This window comes from Gigantopelta aegis, chromosome 5 (genome assembly GCF_016097555.1).
Source record: "Gigantopelta aegis isolate Gae_Host chromosome 5, Gae_host_genome, whole genome shotgun sequence".
Taxonomy (NCBI): Eukaryota; Metazoa; Mollusca; class Gastropoda; order Neomphalida; family Peltospiridae; genus Gigantopelta; species Gigantopelta aegis.
The window spans coordinates 32,176,537-32,188,514 of NC_054703.1; the positions used below are offsets into that span (position 1 = coordinate 32,176,537).

At 40.4% G+C, this 11,978-nt stretch overlaps 1 protein-coding gene across 1 annotated transcript; it reads left to right on the plus strand.

Annotated features, from left to right (window-relative positions):
* The first annotated feature begins 1,046 nt into the window (after positions 1-1,046).
* LOC121373627 (gastrula zinc finger protein XlCGF71.1-like) lies at positions 1,047-5,762 on the plus strand. The gene is made up of 2 exons (XM_041500330.1): positions 1,047-1,133; positions 4,648-5,762. The coding sequence occupies exon 2, from the start codon at positions 4,798-4,800 to the stop codon at positions 5,539-5,541; it is 744 nt and encodes a 247-aa protein (XP_041356264.1). The 5' UTR covers positions 1,047-1,133; positions 4,648-4,797; the 3' UTR covers positions 5,542-5,762.
* The last annotated feature ends 6,216 nt before the right edge of the window (positions 5,763-11,978 follow it).

The following is an 11,978-nucleotide window of genomic DNA, read 5'->3' on the forward strand; positions in this document are numbered from 1 at the left end:
TCCCCTGTCTGCCATTGGGCTATTTCTCGTCCCAGCCATGCTCCACACTGGGGTACCAAAGGCTCGTGGTCTATGATCCTTATCTCTGTCTGTGGGATGGGGCAGATACACGAGATCCTTGTTGCTAAGCGAAAAGAGTAGCCTCAGGAGTGGCGGACAGCGTGTTCCCCTCTCTCAATATAATTATGTGTGGTCCTTACCCATATGTCTGACCGCAATTATAACCGTAAACTAAAATGTGCACGTTTTTAAAAATATAAGCAAATGAATTTTATGATAATTACAAAACACCAGGATGACCAAAAACACTTCGAATTAACGGAAATTGATAATCTAAACTATAAAATCTAAGTAAAGTATGATTTTAGTTATGAAAAACAGCTCTAATAGTAAAAAATATGCCTTAGGGTATGTCCCTTTAACAGTTTTTAACAAAATAAAATATAAAATCAATTCAGGGGCGGGCGTATTTTTCAGGTATGGGCGGGGACGATCACCAACTCTTTCTCGTCAAAAAAAATAAAAAAAATAAAAAATAAAAAATAGAATAGAATAGAATAGAATAGAATAGAATAGAATAGAATAGAATAGAATAGAATAGAATAATATTAATAATAATAAAACAAATACAATAAAACAAATACATATAATAATAATAATAATAATAATAATAATAATAATAATAATTAATAATAATAATATTTTTGAGTGCAATTTACAAATCAATCGGCTCATAAATAAATAATTTGTAGTGAATTCCACAGTATGAAAAACAGGTGTTCCCTGTGGGACGGACTATAGTATTTGAACTGTACGTAGAAATATCAAATTCGCGTTTTAAACAGTTATTATTATTATTTTATTTTTTTTAAAGTTCCGATAATTTGACGCTGGATTTCAAATTAGGAACAATCTTCATTTAAGCAGTGCACAACCCCTGTACCACGCTCAATGAAAATTAAGTGGAGTCCGTGTATCATCAAATTATACTATAACAGTCCGAACGGTAGGTCAACTCGGCGTTTTATCACTATTTCCTGTGTGTAAAATAACTTTGTTTCCGATGCGTGTGTATGTTTTTCATTTATATTTTCCCTAGGTTTGCAGTTAGAAACTGAAAACGTAGCAGTGTGGTAAGTATAAAAACAAACAAAAAACAACAACATTAAATTATAAACTAACCACGTTTGTTATATTTGGCGACATAGTCGTACTGCCGTCGGTGCGGGAGGCCAATATCCGGACTGGAACTTTGATTCGGAAAAAATCCCATTCTAGGATGTGGTGTTTTATATATATATATATATATATATATATACACACACACACACACACACACACACAAACATACACACATACATACACATATATATATATATATATTATATATATATATATATATATATATATATATATATATATATACTGAACAAAATAAGAAACTTCCGCTAACTTTGCTTGAACATAACTTGATGAAAACAAACCGGGGGAATAATTGTTATATATGTGTTTAAAGAGTGTTCCATGATGCATCGTTTGGTGCAAAAATCATGGCCATAGGTTAACAGAAACTGGGAGAAATTTTGACCAAGTGTGGTAGGGGTTAAAAAACAACAACGCCCACTTAATAACGGGTATGACCACCTCTTGAATTGACCACTGCAGTGCATCGCAGGCGCATAGAATTGACTAAAGTGTTGATTTCTGCCTGTGGAACATTGTTCCATTCCTGAATGTTCGTTGACGTTAGCGGGTGGGTTGGGACGACGCCTCAATCGTCTGTCCAGACTATCCCAGACATGCTCGATGGGGTTGAGATCAGGACTTTTAGCGGGCCAGTCATCAATGAAATCAATGTTATTTGTCCTAAGAAAATTTACAGTGTCTCTAGCTGTATGAGAGGTGGCATTATCATGCTGAAAAATCGAGATGTTGGCGTTGTTATGGAACAGAGGAATGACGTGATGAGCGAGAATGTGATGAGCGGTAACGTTGAGCATTTAAATTGCCATCAATGACGACTAGTGGTGAATGATAACCATGGGCAATGGCTGCCCAGACCATAACACAACCCCCACCCCCGAAACGATCTCGTTCAAGAACACAACAGTCAGCATAGCGTTCATTTCTCCTACGGTAGACGCGCACCCTGCCATCACCACGTTGTAAAGAAAATCTGGATTCATCCGAAAAAAGAACGGTATTCCAGCGTCGCCGTATCCAACGAGTGTGTACACGTGCCCAATTAAGACGATTTAGACGATGACGTTCCGTTAAAACGCATCCGACGTAAGGACGTCGTGCATGTAAACCGTTCTCCCGCAGACGATTACGAACAGTTTGCCCACTGATTCGGTTATTATGAAGCCCAGGTGTGTTAGCAGCAGTAGCAGTGGCAGTTTGGAATCGATTGCGCAAATGCGTGTTCATGATATAGCGGTCTTGACCACGCGTTGTAACACGCGGACGTCCACGACGTGGCAAGTCGTGGGTGTTTCCTGTCGTTCGACATCTTAAGCGAAGATTTCGTATCCCAACATGCCTTGCAACGTCTTCTGTCGACATGCCAACATCAAGCATGTCAATCGCCCTTTCGCGTAAATTATTGGGTATTCTTGGCATACTAAAAATGCAACAATGTAAAAAACGTTATTTTTTTTACAAAGTTTGAAGCGTTTTCGTTCACTTGACAACAGTGTCAGTAAGACAAGTAAAACAAATTAACCGAATACTACACGGGACATGTCGAACCATGCATGCACGTGCAAATTGAATTACACGTTGTCGACGATTAACAGTGCAAAAATAATCGATAAAATTCATGAATCCTGATAATACAGCTCAAGGCTAATACTACCTATATAATTTCATTACACAATGAATTCTGTAACACAACAAATACTATATGTACAAATCGGAAGTTTCTTTTTTTGTTCAGTATATATATATATATATCTATATATATATATATATATATATATATATATATATATATAGACATGCATACATATATAGAGGCACACACACATACACACTCACAGACACACATACAGACATACATACATATACACACACACAGACACACATACAGACATACATACATATATATATATATATATATATATATATATATATATATATATGTGTGTGCGTGTGCGTGTGCGTGTGCGTGTGTGTGTGTAATCATGTGACTTACAAGAGTTCAGATGATGAAACCCACTTCCCACAGGCAGGATAGCACAAACCATGGACTTTGTTGAACCAGTTATGGATCACTGGTCGGTGCAAGTGGTTTACACCTACCCATTGAGCCTTGTGGAGCACTCACTCAGGGTTTGGAGTCGGTATCTCGATTAAACATCCTATGCCTCGACTGGGATCCGAACCCAGTACCTACCAGCCTGTAGACCGATGGCCTGCCACGACGCCACCGAGGCCTGTGAATCTTCAATGAAGTCATATGATTAAATATTGTACCCCATACATGTTTGAAAAACAATGCTATTTGACACAGTGGTACTACATGTATATGCAATGCAATGAGATACATTTATTGGTGTGTGTGTGGGGGGGGGGGGGGGGGGGGGGGGCACGCTATATGCATATGTATGCATTTATAACATTTAATACAGTAAACATTTGGGAGAGGTCATTGATTTATTGCCAGATGATACTAATTGTTTGACAACGAACACTGTCACATTTATCACTGATTTCAGCACTTGTTATTACCTGCACTGTCAAAAGCTCGGTGCACCTCGAACTTTGACGAGCCAGATGTCATTTGGTTTAGTACTACCCTCTAGTATCGTTTCAGCTAGTGCACTACGACTGGTATATCAAATGTCGTGGTATGTGCTATCCTTCTTGCGGGATGTTGCATATAGAAGATCCCTTTCTACTAATGGATAAATGTTGCGAGTTTTCTCACTAAGACTATTTGTCAAAATTACCAAATGTTTGACATGTATCCATTAGCCAAACGATTAATAAATCAGTGTGTTCTAGTGGTGTCGTTAAACATTTATTTCATTTCAATTTATTTTCGTGCTTATATCATTATCCAATTACGGTTCAAGCACGCTGTCCTGGTCATACACCTCAGCTATCTGGGCTGTCTGTCCTGGGCCCTATTTCACAAAACATCGTAAGTTACGTCTGCTACTAGCAGTTACACCGGCCGTGAGTTTACACGTGTTTGGCATCAATTTCACGCAGAAACTTACATCATTACGGAAGCTGGAGTATTTTAAAGACAAAAGAAAATGAAATATGGGCTCTTCTAACTATATTTGTTGAACTATAATAGTAATAAGAATCGTAGATTTACGTTTACGTTCAAAACGTAACTTACGATGTTTAGTGAAATAGGCTCCAGGACAGTGAGTTAGTTGTTAATTTTTAGTGGTTAGTGAGAGAGAGGAGGGTGTAGTGGCTTTACACTTACCCATTGAGTCATTAAAACTAGCTCTGGGTGGGAGCCGGTACCGGGCTGCGAACCCTATACTTACCAGCCTTATGTTCGATGGCTTCACCACGACGCAACTGAGGCCGGGTGTCGTTGAACAAAACAAACAAAAACCTTCTAGTAATAGACCAAGGGAAATAACTCTTAACAAAACCTTATGAATGTATTGTTTATTTCAGGAGTAAAGTGTCATAGTAACAAGACGTTGGAGACAATATAGGTCGGAGCAGTTCGTGAATGGTCACTCCGTGCTGGTTTTAACAACACTCAAAATAGAACGTGGAAGATTGAAATGTTTATTCTGGTGAACATCTGTAGGCGTGTTCAGTATGTCTGCTAATGATCACGGCAAATGCTTCAAATGTGAGGTATGCTCGAGATGCTGTTCATTCTACTCCCAACTAAAAGTTCATATGCTAACCCATACCGGCGAAAAACCTTTCCAATGTGGAATGTGTCTGAAGAGTTTCCCAACGAAATCCGGCATCGTGCGCCACATGCCCACACACACTGGAAAAAAACCTTTCAAATGTGACGTGTGCTCCAAATGCTTCTTAGAACGAGCCTCCCTCAAGCAGCATAGGTTGATTCACACTGGCGACAAGGCTTTCAAGTGTGCAGTGTGCACGAAAAGCTTCCTGCACAGAGGCCAGCTGAGGCAGCATGCGTTGACCCACTCTGGGCTGAAGCTTTACAAATGCGAGATGTGCACCAAAAGCTTCACACAGATGTTCAGTCTGAAGCAGCATATGTTGGACCATACAGGAGAGAAAGCCTTTAAGTGCGGAGTGTGCGACAGAAGATTCAAGCAGAGTTGCACCTTAAAGCAGCATATGCTTGTGCACACCGGAGAGAAACCGTTCAGATGCGAGGTGTGCCAGAAGGTGTGCTCGCAGAATAGCAACTTAAAGCAGCACATGCTGGTACATAGCGGCGAGGCGCGGTTCAGATGTAACTTCTGTCCGGCCTATTTCTCGTACAGTGCCAGTTTGACGCGGCACTTGGCAGAGCATAATACTGACGGGCTGTTTTTCAATATATTAGGTTGTGAAAAACAAAGTGACGACTTGTAGCAGTATCGTCTATAAGCTCTTTATCACTGGTGGTGGTCGGGGGACCTTTCAAGTGCAAGTTTTTCAAATAACAATCAAAAGAATGAAAAACAAAGTGACGACTTGTAGTGGTATAATCTATAGGCTGTTTCTTTGAAACATGTTTTATTGTATATAATACACAAACGGATTGGGCACAAGTTATTCAACTTACGAGGCCCTCTCCTAATTACAAATATTATAACATTATAGGCAACTACTATTACTACAAATATTTGAAAGAAGTGGCCCCATTGTTTGTTTGTTTTATTTAACGACACCACTAGAGCACATTGATACTGGTTGGAACGAGAGAAAACAAACAATCAGTTGAATGGATCCACCGAGGTGGTTCGATCCTGCGACGCAAGCACCTCAAGCGAGCACTCAACCAACTGAGCTAAATATCATTAATAAGTGGAGTATGGTGGTTACGTAGATGGGTGAATAAAGTACGTTTAGGGACAAATTCAGTATATATATTTTTAAGTAATACTTTGTTAGGCCATGAAACAGGTCAGTGGTCTGTGACAGTATGCCTTTAAACACCACAGCTTATTTTTCACTATTAGTTTTTTTTTTTTTAAATATTGAAATCAGACAGTATTTCGATTTTATTGTTCGATTATTCTGTTCTTTTTTTTCATCAGGGGTGGGAATTCTCATCGGATCAGCTGTTTTCCTATCGCGGAACATTGCGTTTTTCGCATTTTAGTCGTCCTTTTCTCCAAAATATGTCAGATGGCACAGAATTTAACTTAGGATTTCAAGAATTTCCGTAACCCCTCTAAATTTCCTCTTTTTTTTTACAGTTCATCAATTCCCACCCCTGTTTCATACATCCGATATGTTTTTGGTCATCGTGTTTCTAATACCACGAAATGTATTTTCAATTGTTTTAATGCACGTACCTATGATAAGTAAGGGTTACTGAGACGAGTTAGTCTATTTTAAGGTCATTTATCTGTTTTAACACCCCATACTTTTATTTTACTCTGTTGTAACTTTATACAAATGTGTAACAGATTTATAGATAACCACAAAATAGGGGCCGGGGACGTAGTCCAGTCATAAAGCGCTCGCTTGATGCGCGGTCGGTTTGGGATCGATCCCCGTCGGTGGGCCCATAGGGCTAGTTCTCGTTCCAGTCCGTGCACCGCGACTGGTATATCAAAGACCGTGGTGTGTCCTATCATGTCTGTGAGCTGGTGCATATAAAAGATCGCTTGCTACTAATGGAAAAATGTAGTTTCCTATAAGACTGTATGTCAAAATTACAACGTTTGATGTCCAGTGACCGATGACTAATACATCAGTGTTCTGTAGTGGTGTCGTTAAACAAATACAAACTAACTTTTCTTTAGGATTTTATTTAATGTTGAAGGAGAAACTTGTGGCTGTGAATTCTTAAAAGCAGTAGGACACAGAATGTCTGTGTAATTGTTCTGTTGGACAACTGGATCTTTTACAATTGTGTATTTTGAAGAGGCATCTGTGAAGACATTTGAAAGTTTGACACACAGTCAGTTTGTCCCACACATAGGTTTCCGGCCTCTTGTTTTTTTTTTTCTCACAATGCTTCAAGATATTGAAGTGAATATTTTTGTGTACAACTTTATTATGTAGAGTTGCAGGTTAAGTTTGAATTTGAGGGACATTTACACAATCGTGGTAGAAATATGGCTGAGTACTTTTTTCTTTCACTTATTTTGGTGTTTATATCCAATTAAGGTTCAAGCACGCTGTTCTGGGCACACACACACCTCAGCTATCTGGGCTGTCTGTCCAGAACAGAGGGTTAGTTGTTAGTTGGTTTGTGGTTAGTGAGAGAATAGAGGGTGTAGATGCCTTCCACCTACCAATTGAACCTTTAAGATCTCGCTCTGGGTTGGAGCCGGTACCGGGCTACGAACTCTGTACCTACCAGCCTGTAATCCGATGGCTTAACCACTGCGCCACTGGGGCCTTTTGGCTAGATACAATTTTTTACTTTCATAGGGATTTATTCAAGGTGCCATAACTCTGACAGAAAGTGGAATTTATCCATGTTTGTCAAAGTTGTGGCCCTTGAGCTAAGGACGAGCAAATGTGTGAGGCCTGGTATGGGACACGTAACGCTTTAGAAATACTCTTAGAATGTTCGTGATACATGCTGTCTTCTCAAGAAACATCCAGGTGACACAATTATTACATTTCCTCTATACAAAAAGATAATAATAATTTGCTGCGCTCACATTGGTCTGTTAACTGCAGGTGTTGTGTAGTCGATTTTATCTTCAGAACAGGGCAACAACATTCCAATGTATGTATGTAATGTGTGTATATATGTGTATGTATGTATGTAATATGTATGTATGTGTATGTATATATGTGTATGTACGTATATGTGTGTACGTATATGTGTGTGTGTGTGTGTCTCTCTCTCTCTCTCTCTCTCTCTCTCTCTCTCTCTCTCTCTCTCTCTCTCTCTCTCTCTCTCTCTCTCTCTCTCTCTCTCTCTCTCTCTCTCTCTGGGTCTGATGTAGAGTTGAATTGTTACAGCAGCACTAGGTGGCAACGTATTTTTAAAAGGGTTGCTGTGGTGGCTTCGGTTCAAAACTGAACAATTGTATTGTATTTTCTCTCCTCCTACATCCACTATCATTCTTCAGCTAATTACATATGGATATGAATTGTTTTTCACGATGGCCACCATATATCAATATGGCTACCAAAGATGAATTTATTTTTACATTTACTTTTTACATTCTTGTATATCTTTCTATTAAATGTCACATGTAGTATATCGATTAGTTTTCATTTATACGCTATGCGAACTGTGTATTATTATTATTATTATTATTATTATATGAACAATTATGATGTTTGTGTACATTTCATTTCAACTTATTTTCGTGCTTATATCCAATTAATGTTCTAGCACGCTGTCCTGGGCACACACCTCTGCTATCTGGAAAGTCTGTCCAGGACAGTGGGTTAGATGGTTAGTGAAAGAGAAGAGGGTGTAGTGGCCTTACACCTACTCATTGAGCCCTTAAGAACTCGCTCTGGGTTGGAGCCGGTACCGGGCTGCGAACCATGTACCTACCAGCCTGTTGTCCGATGGAACCACTGCGCCACCGAGGCCGGTTTGCTTGTGTATATAATTGTGCAGAAACGTGATTTCATATATGATTGTATAAAGCAGGTTATAAATAAAGCGTTGTAATACTATATGCGTTCCATATTTGTTTGTGAGTAACATCAAGTATTTTTAAAATTATCAACATGTTTGAAATTGTTCGAATTCTCAACTGAAGATTTTTTATTTGTTATCAATTCCTTCTAATGAACTCATGGGATAATTTAATTCTAAATTATGTATTTTAATATATACAGAGATAAATAAATATACATATATTGTTTTAAATGATACCAAATTATCATCATTATGTTTTCAAAAAACAAGGGTTATAAGACTTGAAGTTTCGTGACGTCCAGATTGGTTGTTTCTTGAACGTTAGTGTAGTTAGCAAGGGATCTTTTATATACACCATGCCACAAACAGGATAGCACATACCACAGCCGTTGATATATCATTTGTGGTGCTCTGGGTTACATGGTAAAACGGCCTCGCGTTAGCACATTTTGCCCGATTATCGCCTTCGTTTTTGCCCGAATTTGAGGATTTACTCCAGCACTGGTGGTGGTGGTGGTGGTGGGGGGGGGGGGGGGGGGGGGGGGGGGGGGAGGCACACGCTACCCTATGACGTCATTCATTGTAACTCATTTTAGAGCCGGGCCGGGATGTAGCCCAGTGGTAAAGCGTTCGCTTGATGCTCAGTCGTCTAGGGTCGATCCCCGTCGGTGGACCCATTGGGCTATTTCTCGTTCCAGCCAGTGCTCCACAACTGGTATAATAAAGGCTGTGGTATGTACTATCCTGTCTGTGGGATGGTGCATATAAAAGATCCCTTGCTGTTAATCGAAAAGAGTAGCCCATTACGTGACAACAGCGGGTTTCTTCTCTCAATATCTGTGTGGTCCTTAACCATATGTCTGACGCCATATAAACGTGTATATATAAATAGCGTCTTTCAACTCGAAAACGACTACTATATATATATATATATATATATATATATATATATATATATATACTATATATATATATATATATATATATAAATGTGTTGAGTGCGTCGTTAAATAAAACATTTCCTTCCTTCCTTCATTTTAGTGCCTGTACCAAACTAAATACCCTGGATGCACCTGCCAGGTGTCTGGATTGTTCATCCAGAACATTGACTAATGACGGCGAAGTTGGTGTAATGCTAATCTCACACTGTCAACTGTCATGACGGAGTTGGCCAACTGGACAGTTGCGTTGTCATTTCCCCCACTCCCAACTTAAAATCAGTGCGCTCAGATTAACAACTAATCGGGCATAGGAGTTGTATACGACGAGAATCGAGTTGTAAGAGTTCTCTGACTAAACAATAACAAGTTGTGAGAGCGGCGAGTTGGCCAACTCCGTCGTGACAGTTGGTAGTCTGATACTAGCATAATACAGGGCTCGAATTTAACGGCAGCTATGCGGCCAATTAGGGTAGTGCCCTAGTAGCATGCTCCCATGCCATGACACTTACTGGCCGTGCCATAGTTTGCATGTTAGTAATTTGTCATCATGCTCCGAAGCCATATAACCGTAAATAAAATGTGTTGAGTGTGCCGTTAAACAAAACAGTTCCTTCCTTTTCATCATGCTCGAATGCGACTCCTGAAAGTTGTTTTATTACAAAAACATGAAACTGTACACATTTATGCATTTTGAATGATTGCTGGTGGCTCAGATTATATCACCGTCTTTCATTCTCATTATCTTAATATTACTTACGGAAAACCAGACAAACGCAAGGTCAGTTTTGGTAATACTTGACTTGACTTGAAGGTTTTATCCTGCTCCTATACCACGATGGTTTCGAGCATGTCTATCCCGAGTCCTGTCTCTGTATGCCAGTGGCCTGACTCGGGGCAGCAAACCACGAAGGTTTCGAGCATGTCTATCCCGAGTCCTGTCTCTGGATGCCAGTGGCCTGACTCGGGGCAGCAAACCACGAAGGTTTCGAGCATGTCTATCCCGAGTCCTGTCTCTGGATGCCAGTGGCCTGACTCGGGGCAGCAAACCACGAAGGTTTCGAGCATGTCTATCCCGAGTCCTGTCTCTGTATGCCAGTGGCCTGACTCGGGGCAGCAAACCACGAAGGTTTCGAGCATGTCTATCCCGAGTCCTGTCTCTGTATGCCAGTGGCCTGACTCGGGGCAGAAAACATTAAGGGACAATTTTGATTATTACTTCTAAACTTAAAAAATATGGGACTTTAAAATAATTATTTAAGAATTTTTTTGCGATTTTCCAGAAAGATGTCATTATAAAATACAGAGCTCTAAGTCTAATTTTAATTTAATTTTGTCGCATTTGATTGGGCAGCCCAAATATAAAAATAACTTAGTTTTAATTTTATCACTTTTTACCAATTTAATTGCCCCAAAGTCTATTCAAAAAAAAAAAGGGGGGGGGGGGGGGGGGGGGGGGGGGGGGAATTTTGTGGTTGGGAATTAAAAAGGAAAACTAAGGAAAAGGGTGTCAATCATATCGGTAACCTTGGCGTGGGCGGCAGAATGGCGGAAAACGGGAGGGGGCATAACACCATAACAAATCAAAGGTTTGAATATTACACACTGAGCGCACAGCATTTCATTTCAACACGATTGAAAAGCAAAATGCCGCGAATGTCACAAGTTGGTAGGGCTCTTGCTCTAATTAGGCATGGTCAGTTGTAACATCGCGTCGCAATTTGGAGTACATGAGTCAAAGATAGGTCGTTTAGCTGGGCGTCTCAGAGCCACAGGAAGATTAGCTGACGTCCACACGTTACGTTGCCACGTCAAGATGGAGGCATTCGTCTCGCACACCTCCGTAACCGATTTCAGACAGCTACGGAGACGGCGAGTCAGGTTGTAGGCACTCATGGTCGCCAAGTGTGTTCACGAACAGTTAGGAATCGGTTGCGGGAATTCAACTTAGGCCACGACGTCCCTATGTTGGACCGGCCTCGGTGGCGTCGTGGTTAGGCCATCGGTCAACAGGCTGGTAGGTACTGTGTTCGGATCCCAGTCGAGGCATGGAATTTTTAATCCAGATACCGACTCCAAACCCTGAGTGAGTGCTCCGCAAGGCTCAATGGGTAGGTGTAAACCACTTGCACCAACCAGTGATCCATAACTGGTTCAACAAAGGCCATGGTTTGTGCTATCCTGCCTATGGGAAACGCAAATAAAAGATCCCTTGCTGCTAATCGGAAAGAGTAGCCCATGAAGTGGCGACAGCGGGTTTCCTCTCAAAATCTGTGTGGTCCTTAACCATATGTCTGATGCCA

Coding starts and splice junctions, on each gene's coding strand:
- LOC121373627 (XM_041500330.1), top strand. CDS start 4,798: ATGTCTGCTAATGATCACGGCAAATGCTTCAAATGTGAGGTATGCTCG.